We start from the raw sequence: 16,699 nt of genomic DNA, 5'->3' as shown, positions 1-16,699 counted from the left end.
GTCATGAGAGCCAATAAAGTGGTAAAGAAGTTGAAATTGGATCCCAACATTTCCTTGAAATTTTGGAAACTTAAGCTTCCATTACAACTGATCTTATATTCTGATGCTTCATTTGGGAACCTTCAAGATGGCAGCTCTCAAAGTGGAATTTTTATTTTCCTGAAAGGTGTTGAGAATCTTATGGCACCTATCACATGGCAGTCTAAAAAGATTAAGAGAGTTGCGCGTAGCACTCTTGCTGCTGAGACACTAGCTCTTGTTAATGGTATTGATACATGCATATGGGTGAAGAATGTGATAAATGAAGTGTTGAATACTAATCTAGAAGGCATCTTATGTCATACAGATAACAAATCATTGTTTGAAGCTGCCCATTCAACAAAATCTTTGGAAGACAAACGGTTAAGGGTTGATATGGCTTCCCTTAGACAGAGTATCAATCAGAAAGAGATTGAATTGAAGTGGATTTCTACCAAACATCAGTTAGCAGACGTGTTAACAAAACAAGGAGCAAATAGCACACTCTTAATGAATGTGCTACAGAGGGGTCATGAAGAATAATAGTGACCAATTAAATGTTGAGTTATGAAAATTTTAATATTGTGTTCAAAAATTAAGTTTTTTTGAGTTTTTATCTTTTAGAATTTTTATGTTTAAATTCCACACAAGTAATCACACGAAGAAAGAGAGATACATGTAGTGATGACTTAACCAAGACTAGTACAGTAGAGGGTTTTGGTGAAAAGCCAGTTTTGCCTCTAGACCACTGTACTAAGCGAGTAGGAGTCGCTATAAATTCCTCTCAACATTCGAATAACCAACTGAACGCCAAACAGAAAGAAAATAGAGGGAGATTATTGATCTTCTATCTAGGCGATTACTAATAAGAATCACTTGGTGGTGGGGTTTTAATTGTATTAAACCAGTATCATTGGTAATTCGTTGTGTTCAGTCAGAGTGGTGTTCAATAGTGTTGAGTTGAATCAATCACACTAATTTAGCGTTGCGTTATACACAGAAAGAACTATTGCGAAGATAACCTACAGGTTAGTCTTATATATATATTCCTATTTAACATAATACACCTAAAAATTACCCCTTAAACAAGACTACACTTGCCTTAATAGCTAACAGTGTTGGAAGCACAAGTTGATTTCTGAAAGAGGTGCTTTTTTTCTCGAAATACCAAAAAAATAGGTATTAAGGGGTTAACTCACCCAATCAACTAAATCAAACTGCTTAAGAGCTTATTGGAAAAATCGATAACCAAATACTCCAATAGAAAACATATTTACCTGTTTTTGATGGGTCAAATTGCCACACATCTAAAAAAAATACCATAAAAAAATTTATTTCCTCTTAATTTGAATAGTCAGTCAAAAATATTTATCAAGTCAGTGGTTTTTACAGTCTTTCCTTTCTCTCCTTGATTTTTTACTCTGTAAAAAATTACAGTAAAGAATGTCTTAAGAAATTCATTAAAAATTCTGTATGATATCCTTATATCTCTGTTTGCATTTTACAACTAAGGCATTGGTATCACCTTGGCATCATCCATACCAGTAAACATTGTGGTACAATCAACTAAAAATTGACTGACTTTCAAAGTATTTTTCAGAACTGAAAACACCTAAAAAACAAACCTTGGAATTTAACTTTGCAAACAAAAGATTCATTTGCACTGCAATTATGCGGTACCCATTCCCCTGTGATATTCATTAAAAGACAGTTTTTTTCAGCACTAATCCTTGTAATTGCATTTGATGAATCTAATGGATCACCTATAAAAAAAAGAAAACATAATATCTCTAACATATGAGAAACTATGACTCAGAAATACTAAATGTTTGCATTGAAAAGTTCTTAAGATGAGTCTTGCGTTGTTACTTAAACTGGTCTGAGGGCATTAGGCCAGAATCCCTAAAATGTAGGCTATAATATTTCAAATACATGCACATTATAATGCACTCTCTGTAATTAGTGACTACTGACTGCTGTGTTTTCAGCTTTAGAAATAACACTAAATGACCATCTTTGAGAAAAGCCAAAAATTTAAACTGTCTGTTAATTTTTTTACGTTTGTGGGCGGGTAGTGGCAACCAATTATTTCAAGATAGGTTGCTAATGACTGCCCTAAAGATGGTAACACAAAATAACAAGTTTTAAAAGTTACTTTAATAATGAAATTACAGAGTTTAATTATTATCCAAACAAAAGAAGTGAAGGAGGCCATCAGAGTAAAAAAAAAAAGGATCTTTTCTAAAAAAACTTTTTTGGTACATAATTAAAACGCTGAACAAGTATTAAAATAATCAAAATATGAATTTTCAAAATGTGAATAGCCAACTATAAAAATACATGTCAACAAAATATTAAAAGCAAGATACTTTCTTAACCGCTGATCAAAACATACATTATTTATGTCAGTGTTTCAATTATGTAGAATAGGGACAACAGGCTAACAAACTTCTCTGAAAAAATTCCTTTCCATAAGGACAAGAATATGTTGAAATTTGGATTTTCAAGCAACAATCTTTTTCTTTCATCTTGGTAGTTTATTGTCCCTCACCTAAGAATTCAAATAACCCACTTTGTAACATTTTTTATTATAGAAAAACATCCCAGAGAAAATTACCATCAATCCACACAAACTTTTTGTCATCTCCAGAATAACTGCCACCAATCCAAAAAGAATTTTTTCCTCTTGACAGATGTTTGTACTCATGCTCATTTTTTATGGTTACCAATTGACGGCCAAATCTTTCACAAAATTTAGCTGAATCTTCCCAAGTTTTATTTTTGCCATAATTATAATATGACATATAGTAAACTATAAAATAGAAAAAGTTAACTTAGTACGCTCAAACAATAACAAGAAATAATCAGAAACATTCTAACATATCTTATCAGAAACATTCTTGTCTGTGGTTGTTTGTTGTTGAAACACAGTTCAAGTGAGTGAAGTGCAGCTTCTGTGATGATCTTTTCCAGGTTTCACCATTCATTCGTTACATGGACCTGTAGCACAACAATTTGGTCCTGTTTAAATCATGCAAACCTTTGCTGTGTTTTCCTTTTATCGAAATGTTTTATAGATTTTTTCTCTTAATTATAGGTGGCTCTGCTTTCAAGAATTTTATTGCTTGGGTTGTCTGCTAAAATAATTATTCCCTTTTGATTTGAAGGATAGCTTAAGCACCATGCAACCCAGTCTACTCTAATAACATCTCTTCGGTAGTATATACAAGGGTAATACTTCTCAATTCACGTTGGCACTTAGCAATTGCTGAATGCGTTGTGTCAAAAGAATGCTCAAGTCAACAAAAACTTGCCAACATGATTTTCATTATGTAGATGCAACTGGAACTTACAATAAATTTCCTCTTGTTTTCTCTGTAAATTTAAGCTTTACATGTGTCGCGGCGCACAATCACAAAAAAAATATAAATTGTAAAACTATTTTACTAGATACACTTGGTATTTCATATTAGCAATTTTTTTTCAATAACCACGAAATTAACACTGTTCTACTTATTGCCGCCATGTTTGTTCACATCGTTTTATAATTCCCTGGGCTTTTTGCTTATGTCAAGATTTCTGGTAAGTGAAAAACGGCCTTAAATTCTAAGAAAGAAAAAAGAAAAGTGTATATTGAAGATAATTTCAAAGATGAGTATAAGTGGATTCTTCAGAAGCCCACAATCTTGTGTTATATTTGTGTTATTAAATGGTGTGAATCCACTGAGTGAACTGGATTGCATAGGTGAAGAGCCATGTCACTAATACAACATACTGAATTTAACAGAGGATACTATAATGACAAAAGTACATTAAGAGTAGCATTGTCCTTGTAATAAATAGTAGGCTATCGTTTAACTGGACCGTAAGCACTTTAAGTCCCAAACAGTCCCTTGTATATCTCGTCAGGGAATCCAGCACACTTTTTAAGGACTACTTTTACAATCTTTACTGATGCTTCTTTTAAACTGCTTGAGGGCATCAAGGACTGGGAAGTTTTTAAACTCTCAGTTCTATTTGAAACCTTTGTACTTATATGATATGTAGTGACTGCTGAGCGAATGCTTTTGTCGCATCAATGGCATTTTCACTTTAAATTTTGACTAATTTAACAAATTTTGACCATAATTGTAATAGTAGTGATAGTCAGTGCTGATCCAATCCATTTTTTGCCCTGTTTTAGTTGGCAGTAGCGCTGTTTGCAGTGAATCCTTTGATGGTTGGCATTGATTAATCATGGTTGTTGTCTAGTGCTTTATCAAGGGTCAGTAGTAACTTGTTCTAAACTTGCTTTTTTTCCTTGATGAGCCACGTGTTCATATTAGCATTTCTTTTCACATCATTTATTGTATCATGATCCAGCTACTTATCACAAGCTTCTGTTAGATTGTATGAACTAATAAGGTCAACTCCAGTATATTCACATTTTTTTATCCTTGCCAATCTTCATTTTCCCAATCTTCATAGACTTCTCACCTCCAAAATCTTAATGCACTTTCTTTATTAGCCTTGCTAACTTAAACACCTCTTTACACTGACCTTCCCTTCTTAACTTCTTAAAGCATCTTCAAATCTTCCTTTTATCTCTGCTTCTGACTTTGCTGTATACAATACTGTACAAGCACAGAGCTTAGGTTCTAAGTAGATGTTTTTACTACCACTTGACTTCCACACTTTTCAAAGGTTCCTTTTTTCCGTTTTTAACTTTGCCAATTACTTTCGCCCTGAAACTGTCTTGCTACAACTTCTTCATTCAGCTTCCAGACTTTCAGATGGAGCTTGCACTTTTCTTAACTTCTTTAACACTCTTAAAGATAATGTCACAAACCAGCATCCTATGCTAGCAAACCCACTTTTCCCCAAATATAACTTATACATTTTTACCACCTTCTTGTCTAACTTCTAACCACAAAGGAGTCTCTTTGTGTCTGACATAGGGCACCATTTTTTTGTCGAAATATGGTTACCAGTACCTCCAGTACTCACAAGAAATACTGTTTTAAATCATTTGTGGCACTGACAGTTAGATAATATTAGCACTCGTCAGGAGGTAAGGTATCAAAGGTACTGATGGTACACATAAAATTTCCTTCCTTTTACAGTGAGAGCACAGTTGCTGCCATTGCAGTCATTTTACAATTTTTGTCACAACACACTACAGTAATTGATGTGAAATGTTTTATCATACATCTGCATAACTATGCGATTCATATAGCAACAAAATTCATTTGTCCAGAAATGTAAACAAACAGGGTGGCCAGAGAAAAAAAAAAAATACATGTGCTTAACAAGCCTCCACGATGATGGCGTCAATAAGTCTCTTAAACATTTGCTGCATGGAATTTATTCCGGCTGGGCATATGGTTGAACAGAATCAATTGATTTGTGCGATGAAAGTTGCTAAATGATGGCTATTTTTGAAAAAAGCAACCACCTACCTAACTTTAGCATTCCAAAAATTCATCCTCTAGTTTTGCTATTGTTTCGTTACAATGGGTTACGGTACAGTAATGTGGTATGGTGTTATATTACACACTGTTAAATTAATTAGTATTGAATGATATATGTTCTCTTTTAATGATTGACTGTATCCTTCAATATTTTCACCCTTAGTAGCTTTCTCTATTGCAAGACAACTGTCTCCAATTTTTTTTCATTGTTGAGTCTTGTTCTGATAATAGCTTCTTCATAACAATTATAACAGTAAACACAGTTCTTAATCAACTTCCTAATATTTGTTATTGTTAATCTCTGTCATCACCATCAAAATTTTCTACAACTACAACTTATTTATCACGCCAGTACCAAGTAGCCCAACGATTCTTATAACATCTTTTTAATTGTCGAAATATTTATTGTTTTGTATATCTGATTACAAATATAGCGTCAATTGGCATATTGTTCAAACTGGTTACTATTACAAAATCTTCCAACTTTGCTTTCCAGTTTATAAACACAACATCTTTGTAGTCCACACAGTACTTCTGTCAACCATTTTCTTTGCGCTTATGAAGTGTTTTTTTTAATATTGCTTTATCCACCTTGCTACTCTGCATGTTATATTTTAAACAAAACAAAATTACCATACAGGCTTTTCATAAAGGCATGTCATAATTTTAAATGAAGGTGCGCTTTGACAAATTCCATAATTTTTTACACTTATCTGATTAATTACAAAGCATATGTCCAACAACACACAAACCACTGCTATTCTAAGAAAATGCATTGCAAACTTGTCTCATTGTTGGACTGACAGCTTGATTGACAAAATAGTATAGCACACACTCAATGGTCACTGGTTCCATATGGCAGCATATACATGTTGATTAGTTTAAGTTAAAAACACTGTTGCTTTCTTACTACTGTTCCATATAATATATAATACTATACCACGAAGACCATATTTACTCTATTATTACCGCCCTTCTAGCATGGGTCGAAAAAATAATCCCACCTTTTTAATTAATCCTGATTCCTGCATCATTCTATGAAATTTGTATCATACTTTAATTTTTCAACATACATAACACATTTATGTTAAAATTTTAATTAAATGTTGTAAAAGTTGCATTTTTTCATTGCAAGGAACAAAGTTGTGCTGTGTTTTTTGATTTTTTTCCTATAAACACAGATGTAAAATACAAAAATGTCCAACATCACATTTAAGATCACTCACATCGTCTAAGTTGACACACAAACATTTTTTCCACAGAATTTGCATTTTCCACGTTGAGTTTCTCCTCTAACCAAGTTCCATTGGCATCCATGTATGAAATGTAGTTTACATAGCTATGACTGTAAAAAAATAGCAACAAAAAATTAGTTTAATTTGTCAAAAATAATAATGTTTTCTCATTCGTAATGCAGTTTTTGTGCTCTGTTTTTCAACAAGCATATAAATGTGATGAATGAAAAAATTAGAATTTTTTGCAGGATTGTTTTTTTTGCAGTAGCCGATAGGAATCTGCAAAAATCACATAATAAAGTATATTATAAAATACTATATGAATGACCCATGAAAAAAATCCACTTATAGGCAGCCATTTCACTAGTAGTAAATTTTACCATGTAAAAACTACAATATTATTATACAAACCTTTCAGATCTATTCGTTTCTTCACTGTAGTTATTATATCTATAATTTTTAAGGATATCTCCATCCACCCAAGTAGGTTCATGATTATTAGAAGCTGACCGATGCAATCCAATCCAAATATCTTCTGTGTCATGATATGATCTTACATATCGATTGGAGCAAGGATTTGTGATAACTACAAGGTCGGCAACCATAGCTTGACAAATCACTCTTGCATAAACCCATGGTACTTTATAAGGAACAAATTTATACCTTGATGAACCAAAGGAGCCATTATTAAATTTTCCCTCGTTAATATCTTTATAAAATGTTTCTAAAATAAGACAAATTAAACTTCAAGATAACTCAGCATTACATTGAAATTATCAGCTTTTGATCAATGTTTATAAAAATTCCATTTAATGTGCACCAAAACATTTTTTGGTTATAGGTTCCTTGCATTGGAAAATCCCAATCATTTTTTATGGTAAATAATAATTGTAAGACATCGGAAGATTGATATCTTCTTTTGGTTTTCAAATGAATTATTAAGATCAATTTCTATTAACAATTAGCTTCAACACCCAGTGTTTAGACATTGGCACCCAATAATTCAAATGCTATAACATGTGGTGTTGCAAAAATATAATATTACATTGGTTAAAAAAAACAAGATGAAAACAATGCAGGAACAAAACGAAAAATAAGTAAGTGTTAGATAAAGCAATCATAAAAGTAACTCTCATAAATTGATCTCACTTTGTCCTATTTTACCCCTTCTGGAACCTTTTGCAGATATTCTAATCCTCCAGTTATAATTTGCAGTTTTAAGGCAGTGCACCAGATCACAATGTTGAGATATTTGCCAAAATTTTAAATTTTAATTTTTGTGATAGTGGTAGGTAGGTAGTGTCTATATAGTATTATTAACAAATTTCAGGTTAAAATTTCATATATAAATTGCAATAATTATCTTCTATTTTTTTTTGCACTTTTTACTTGTGAAGCCATAACTACTGTAAATTATGTAATTCATTTGAAAATGTTAACTCTAAGTACTCTTCTAGAAGAAATAACATTTTTTAAACAAGTACCATACCTTTTAATTTTTGACAGACAAATTCTTGTGGTTCCTGGCAGTTATTGCCAACGTATGTACTGTTTTTAGATAACAACAATCCACAAGAGCTACCAACAGCTTCATCCACTGAACTAGTATGAAGCCAGTTCCAGTGACCTGAACTGTTTTGTGAAGCCCCTATCCACATATCACTGGGAAACTCCTTTAAAATGTCAGATTCTTTATCATCTTGAAAAGTGGCCAAATCTGATCTGTACATTTGACAAAATTTACGTGATTTGTGCCATGGAAGTTGCACTTTAAAATGGAAATACCAATGATGCCCTAGAAGTTTCCATCCAAGTTCGTCATGCGTTTCTAAAACAATCAAGCAAACAAACTTATATGAACTACTATTGGTGGATTTCCACTTGCATGGATTTAATTTCAAAAAGACTAAAATTCTTTAAAGGTATTTAACCTCAAACTTAAAAGTGCAATGCAATTGGCTTCACTAATAGATAGATAGATGTGCATATTTTACATGGCTAGCCTTACAAATATCGAGAGATATACCCTGTCTATTATTTCCAGGAGGGGCCATGGCTTAGATGGAGAGTCCTAGAGTATTTAATGCTCTTTTTGAGCTACGCAGACCCAATTAGGGCCCGCGCTCTACTAGACAACTCCCGGCAACATCCAACTGCCCACATAATGTACCATCTCCCCAATTTCCCTCACATGACTCAGGTTAATCCAGTGCTATGGTAACATTCACTCGCTCATGTTGAATTGCCGTCAAGAGGAATCGAACACCGGTCTCCCGAACAGACTATGAAAGCTATAACCACTAAATGATTTTCTTTGAGGTAAATATTGTTTTAACAGAACAATTTTATAGGTGATGTTTTATAGCCTTGGTTAAAGGAAATTATAAAAAAATTAATCAACTTTACAAGTAAGTCACAAACAGACGCATGAAAGTTTCATATTGCTATATAGATTATGTTACATTATTTAATTAAATTTATACGTTAGATTTTTTGATTTTTAAATTTTCATAAGATGATGCAGTCGAAGCTTAAAATGTTTGACAGACAAATTTGTTACCTACATTTTTGTTATATTTTATCTTTTAAATAAGCAAAAAAATTGTTTGACATGTGCAATAAATCATACACCGAGACAGCTATACTGTGTGTGTGGCACGTGGAAAAGCAACCCCACTAAGCTCATGGAATTCACAGAAAAAATCATGTTTAACTTGTTTATTTTTCTGCTGGACATATTGATTACAAAAAGCTTGAGTAAAATTTTACATCATTCTTTTATTCTCTGCATTTTGCTAATTTCCAACCCAAAAACAGTTAAACGGTATCAATTTATTGATTTTTTATGACGTATAATTACAGTGCAAACAAATTGCTAGGGAAATAAACCATCAAACAGCTACCATATTTGTTTACATTATTGGTACTGTATGCTGACGAATTTCAAGTTACTAAAGATGATACCTTTGTTTCCCGAGACTGTTGTGGAGTGCTCAGCTTTAGGAACTTTGGTCTATGGTGAAAACTATTTTTGCTAATAAATCTTGATAAAGAACAAAATTTTCAAGATTTTAAAATTAGCATGTCACCATATATGGACTCGTTTTAAGAACCTAAAAAGACTGCATTCATGTTGGTCTATATGAACATCTGTTTTGATGTACAACCATACTAAAAACAATAACAAACAGGAGTTCTGAAGTGTAACAATTGCAATGGATATGTCCCAGAGATACAAATAGACCCAGTGGAATGCAGTAAAGCAAGGCTCACAAGAAGACCCTATTGGACAGTAAAACGATATTTTTTGTCCGGCAAACAGGTAAAAAAATCTGTTGACCAACCCTGCAACAAAACTGCCATTTGGAAAACGGCAAAGAAAGGCCTAAGTGAATAGAACTATGCAATATCAAATTTGATCCTTTTATTTTTCTTAGAAAAAACCATGCAAATTATACCAACCATGAGACTGTGAGATTCATAGCAAAACCATGGGTCCCACAGCACTACAGTGAAATAAATTTTTTTAATTGTTTAGTTGTTGTCAATAATTGGAATATGAGTTCTATCGATTGCTCCAGTGATGCCTTCTATATTTTTATTATTTCTGACATTCCATATTAACTATTTTAAACATTCTTTGCACACCCTGCTCTCTTTCCTTTTGCAGCTTTTTTAAAAATTGATACTACACCAACATACTACCTGGCCCTATTTTGATAAAAAAAAGGAAATACACTCTAAAATTTCACACTTACAACACTTTTTAAAAAATTAGTTATATAATCATGGAAATAGGCTGGTTGTTCTAAAACAAAAATTTTCTTCAAATAGATACCTTTACTACATTTTTACGTTCAAATGATTATTTAATGTGAACTGGGAAAGAAACAAAAGAAATTCATGTTTTTTCACATTGGCAATTTTTTGCTTTCACTGTGTTAACCCAACATGACAATCACAACGACATTACTGAATGTTACTGTTGAGATCCAACGCTGTGTGCATATGCGTGTGGTAATTGAGTTGGTTTACTCTCTGTCTAGGGATTGGTAACTAAATTAATAGAGCACTTAACTCTGCTGTAAAAGGCTGTGGGTTTAATCCCATCAGCACGCAACTGTCCAGATAGTTGGTATTATTTTTGTAGCTCAAATGGGAGCTTTAAACATTGTTTTAATAATAAAAACTAGCTGAATTCCCGTGGAAGAATCCACTGAATCTTTCATTAAACTGATGTAAGGGATACCAAACAAGAACATACAACACAGTAATCTGAATTTTCAAAACTCACATTTTAATCTCGACCCGGGCTCTTTGTCTTTTTTATAACGGGGTGGCAAAAAGAGAAAAAAGTCCACTGAAATCCACTGAAACAAAACGTCTCAAAATATAAGCATATGCAACAACAAAAACAAAAAAAATTATTATAAAATAAAAATGGAAAATGTCCAAAAAAATCAAAGGTGTCTAACAACCGTTACGTAAAAAGCGAAATACGCTAAAACTACATACTTGCTTTGCCATTCCAGAATTACACCAGGGAAAAAAAGGATCAAAGAAGATAACAATGCAGTGTTTTCGAATTTAAGAACTGAATATATATTAAATGATCGTAACGTTGTAACAGATGTAAGCATTGATTTGAGTTTAAGTTTTAGGTTTTAGGTTTTTGATAACGACATCAACACTGAATTTCACAGTCTGTAGTGTTAAAAACAGTAACAACAGAAAAATTATTTTTTATAGTTTATGTAAATAAAAAGAAAAGTTTTTATAAGAATACTAGTCCATAAGGCCGTGGAAAAATCCATTAAAGCAGGATAAAAATTTTGATGTTAATGAGATATAAGGGTTTAAAGATTTTGCTGACGTCAGCAATGGCCCAGTGAAAACCAAAAAATATTTTTTAGAAATTTGTATACCTGTTGCCTCTATCGTATAGATCTTGGAAATGTATAGGATTATGTACTTTTGACAAACGGTTGCAAAGATATTAGGGTTTAAAGGTTTTTTGATGACATTATCAACCTGCCCATTCCAAAACGGATTTGGGGACCCAGGTTTGGAAAACTTACCGAAATTGGTCCTAGGTGGTCCCTAGTTACCCACGCGGTGAAAAATCATTGACATCACCACCTCGTTTCCAAGTTATTTGGCCTCAAAGTTTTAGGTGCACTGTAATGGCTTCATTAATTTAATATAGGATATTGACGTTAAAGTAGTGTTATTGACGTCGCGCCTGAACGTCAGAAAATTTAACATATTAGACATGCATTTTTCGGCAACATCAAAGGAAAAGGAACACATCCACTTTGCCTGTTACGGACAGACACAGTCTCTGTATTATTATAGAGATTTTGTTTTAGTTTCAGCCTTGATTTTCTGAACTATTTTGACAAATACTATCCTCGTTATTCTTAATATGTTCTTAGCATGACTATGGCCTGAAAATATATAATGCCTTAATAAAATAAGGCATGCTATATCTAGATAATGGGAATTTCTATTACATGTAAACGGCCCATTGGTTTAAAGAGTTCAGTTTGTTACAAAAGCTGAACTTCTAAACAATTTTGCGCGTCATTCATTTCAAACAAACTATCAAGCTTAGACATATTCTTAAGATTTTCTAAACTTATGACTCATTTTTTCAGAGCATATTCTTGCGAAATATGTGCTTAAAAAATATTTTTTCTGGCTGAAGACACAACAACAAACTTTAGGAAAATTTAGGTCTGAAAAAAAGGCTAAATAATCATTGTACACCCAAATTCATTTATCTACTAAACAACACACTTTATTTCCCTTTCTCCTCAGTAGGTAGCTTGCTAGTGTTCTCTCCATGAAAGTTCAATTAGTGTTTTACTTTGAATACCGAACTTCGCTTCATCACAAAAAAAAACAAATTGAAAATCTATAGCTGGCTACAATTGTCTGATACATTTCCAAGAAAGCTCTCTTTTTGACGTTATATCATTGTACGGTTTCTTCTTTTTTAAAAAAACGTTTCTGACAATAGCATAAACTTTTTATACCCGCTCAAAAACAAAACCACCACTCTTCGACAGCAGTTTTGTTTTTTTACATTTAGATTCGAAATATCATTCGAATTCGATAGTCTTTAAGAAGAAAGCAACCTCGGTCCCAGAACACAAAAATGGAAAATATAGAAGAAACAAATAAGCTTTAATCTAACCTTATGATGAGTAAACATTGTTTAAAATAACATAATAACATACATACAGGATAAAAACTAAACAAAAAACTAAGAACTTTTAAAGAAAATTAGTTTTAATGAAATAAAAAAAAATTTCTTTCTTAACATAATGAAAAACAAACCCCTGATTCGCGTTTTTTCTTAACTAAGTAAATTCTGGCGTAATGCCATGTCGTGAGAAAGTGACCCATACTTTGCGTGTCGTGGACTCACATGGTCATTCACACAAGCGTATTATTATATAGACAAGGGCTTATTAAAAATTTTTACTTAACAAAAATAAATATATAACCTAGCCATATAACACATGAAGCATTAGCATTGCTTATAATTATTTAAAACGAATATGAAATTTACAAACACAAGAAGAAAGCATCGGAAAAGTTTTAATGTAGCTTTTCATTTTTTCTGAAATGGTTCCTGAAAATCAAATTGCCACGCAAAAAACGTCAAACTTGAAAACCTACCACAAACGGTAAATTGACGTTTCTTGTGGCTACTATGGACGCTGCCTGTTAGCTAATCGTATATCAAAAGCAATCTCTGCATATTTACGCTTTCAAATTGTTTTGATTAAATTAATTCCTTGTACATAAATAAATATTATTACTAGAGTGTCCTGCTAACCGGTTTCAGATTTTTATGGAAAATGACGGCAACCAAACCGCGGCGTGGTTGTAGTACTTTCGCTTTCGTTTTCACTAAAAATAATCTCCGAAACCTGATCGGATTATGGGGGATTTTCACGAAGCGAATTGAACGGCGAATTCGACGGCGAATTGTATCTGAGCATGCGCAGTTTTGTTTGTTATGATTTTACATCGAAATATTCGCTTCGCTGAAAAGTAGAAACAGTTCCTACTTTTGCGGCTAAAGGTTTCGCTGCTAGTTTTTGACCAATCAGAACGCGGTTAACTAATGTAAACAATGACTTTGGCGCCTTATTTATTTTGTCGTGAAAATTAAAAACCGAATTCGCCATCAAATTCCCCCTTAAATCAGAACTTTTATCGCAGCTAATTCGCCATTCACAATTCGCCGGTGGAGAAGCCCGCCTTTGTGCGATTTTACTTTGTCATGGTTTTTCATGACCTAGCTAAATTTCATTTTTTTGCTTATTAAGATGAAATTATCGTAGTTTACTGCCTATAAGTCATCCTCCTCAACATCGTCAGTGCATCGTTAGTTCTGCCGAATATAGTTTAAGTCTACGTGCTTTCGAAATTGTACAGAAAGAAATGCGTAATTATTAAATAAAAACGTTAATAACAACAAAGATGGCGCATTATGTAGAAATTTAAGACGATCTTCATTATGCTGCACTGCACGAGCTTTAACTTTCAATAGCATTTTCGTTGCTTGGTGAGTCATGCAGCATGACACGATGTGCGGAAATCTTTTTATTCGAAATATTTTTTTAACAGCGTTCGATGCAGCAGGGGATGCTAACAAAGAATCTTTTGAAAAAACCTATTGTGGCTATTGTTAAAAAATAAGAATGAACAAAAAAAATCCGCCCACCGTTTTAACAGGTTTAACCCAAGGTTCATTTAAAAACAGAAGCTGATAAAAAATAACGAGATTGTCAGAAGTTGGAGCTCGTAGAAGCCGATTTTTTCTTGTTTATGATACATTTTTTAACAGAAATTTCTGCTGACTCAACAATTTTAGTGTTAAGTTAAAGTCATTTTATAGCCTATATTTTCAAATTGTAAAAAAAGGGTATAAATAATACACTGAGTAAGTAATTCAACTGAGAGACAAAACTTTGATTTTAAAATTGGTTTCATTTAAACACTAGGTGGTACTAATGCCTGCATCCACAGAAGAAATTGTAAAGCGTAGGTGCTTCGATTTAGAGAATTCTTGTTTCGCGTGGATTCCGAACTTAAACAGCAAAAAACTTGCTTAAAGATTATTTTATGGACATTCTTGAATTAAACATCGACGGAGGGGCAAGAATGCTGTCTAAAAATGCGAAAATGGTTGTGTCTTTCAGAAAAAATAGAGAAGGCTATGTAGAATATAAATACACTGTACTTATATTACACAAAAGAAAAATTTGACAAATGGACGTTCCTTAAAAATTAAGATTATACAGGAGTTTTATTAGACGTGGAAATCCTCTGTTAATGTCGGTAAAAGGATTAAGAAGGCAGCGTATTTCTTTTCCAAAGACATACCTGATCATAAAAAACTCTTGCGACAGTCTAACAGTCAACCTGACATTCAAATTTATGATAAAAAGATATGGTAATTGGACACCTTCTACCCTATGGTGTTGATTTTGATTTTTCAATCATTAATTTTAACTTTTGAAGAAATATTTTTTTATTTAAATTTGACGCATTAATTGTAGCTCGATCAAGAATAATGACATTTGGAACATACTACATTGTCAATACCCCTAAGAAAATTTTTCTGAATTTTTTCCACACACTTATTTTAGGTGGTTTTACTTGAATCATTGAATATTACTTACTTCCGCATACAACCTCGTTTTCAAATTTATTTGCTTCTCAACCGCGCTGCGCTCTCTGGTAGTTCAAAAAATGCTGGTTCTCATTTGCGTACGTAGCAAATTAGCCTTAATTACGGTTTAAAAATAATTTGCGTGAAAAAGCATCACATTGTTAAAAAATATATCAAATTTCGTATTTTAGATTGGTAAACAGACGCTGAGAATTTTGCTTATTAGCAATTGCAACCTCGTCCCCAGGACAACTTGTATCTTTTCTAACATTGGTCTTGCCGTCCCCAAGATAAAAAAGAGACAACAGGTGCTGGGAACGAGATTGTAGCCATTGATCAGAATTTCAGTTAGTTGCCAAGATAACAGAAGTGTTTACTTACTACTAATATTTTCTGCAACAATAATTGTACTTCCTTGTCTGTTTTCAAATGCCTCAACTGCATCCAGTGAAAATAACATCCATAATAATAGACACATGGCTGAAACGAAATATATGTCTACCAAAAGCTTGATACTTTTTTGCAAACCTAAATTGAGCAAAAACAAACAAAAACAAAACAAAAGTGTATTTAAAGAACACCTACAATTTTTTTATTATTTTTTTTAATTTATACTAATTTATAAATTATGTTTCCACATAAATATTTATAACTTTAAAGCTTAGGGGACACACAAACAAATTTTTAGACAATTGAAACAAAAAAACGTTTTGCTACAATAATTACGAATTGCTGAAAAAAAGAATTCAAATCGATTTGAATTTTTTGTTGTTGTTGTTATTGAAGTAAAAACTTCTCGTGTCCCCCCACCTCAAGTGGAATTTTTGCAACCTTTTGTTTTTAGCGAATCAAATTCGTTCATACAAATCAAAACAAAACAAAACATTTTTTAACATACAATCAAAATAAGATGCCAAAAAATCAAAACGTGCAACCAAAGCAAAAGCTTTTTAATAAAGAAAATCTAGTTTTTTAATTTTTATAAAGATCACAAATCATTCTGGTGATTAACGTCCATTTTGAAATAATCTTCTGAATCTGTTCTTAGCTCTTTAACCAAATTATGGTAACTTTTTTTATCAATTTATCAACAAAGCAACCATGGACTTGTCCAAATAGAGCGCCTTGTTTGTCTTTTCGATATTTCTTCTTCATTAAAAAGAAGTGATATTTCCGTTCTCACCACGTTTTTTTTTTACTTTTATCTTTTTTCGTAGTTACATACAAATTTGTTTCATAAACTAGTACCCATGCGACAGGGGAAAAAATAGTTGAAACAAAATTTTTCTGTTGCTTGCATGAAA

At 32.5% G+C, this 16,699-nt stretch overlaps 1 protein-coding gene across 5 annotated transcripts in view; it reads right to left on the bottom strand.

Moving 5' to 3' along the window:
* LOC130633709 (uncharacterized) overlaps positions 1–15,910 on the bottom strand; it is a 51,189-nt gene extending 35,279 nt beyond the window's left edge. For 4 of the 5 annotated variants that reach the window (XR_008982134.1, XR_008982135.1, XM_057444570.1 and 1 more), the window contains exons 1-7: positions 15,777–15,910; positions 8,193–8,531; positions 7,115–7,427; positions 6,695–6,813; positions 2,636–2,830; positions 1,644–1,781; positions 1,296–1,325 (exon numbers count right to left, since the gene is read on the bottom strand). Coding sequence is in view for 3 of the 5 variants with exons in the window: in XM_057444570.1 (XP_057300553.1) it covers positions 1,296–1,325; positions 1,644–1,781; positions 2,636–2,830; positions 6,695–6,813; positions 7,115–7,427; positions 8,193–8,531; positions 15,777–15,873 (1,231 nt within the window). In the remaining 2 variants the exon portion in view is untranslated. Of the gene's footprint in view, positions 1–1,295; positions 1,326–1,643; positions 1,782–2,635; positions 2,831–6,694; positions 6,814–7,114; positions 7,428–8,192; positions 8,532–13,390; positions 13,794–15,776 lie in introns of those variants that run through there. The other variant, XM_057444572.1, reaches the window with a different exon arrangement.
* Between the last annotated feature and the right edge of the window lie 789 nt (positions 15,911–16,699).

The sequence above is a fragment of the Hydractinia symbiolongicarpus genome, chromosome 1 (genome assembly GCF_029227915.1).
Source record: "Hydractinia symbiolongicarpus strain clone_291-10 chromosome 1, HSymV2.1, whole genome shotgun sequence".
NCBI lineage: Eukaryota > Metazoa > Cnidaria > Hydrozoa > Anthoathecata > Hydractiniidae > Hydractinia > Hydractinia symbiolongicarpus.
Note: the sequence above shows the minus strand (reverse complement) of the source record. Positions and strands in the feature narration are given on the sequence as shown.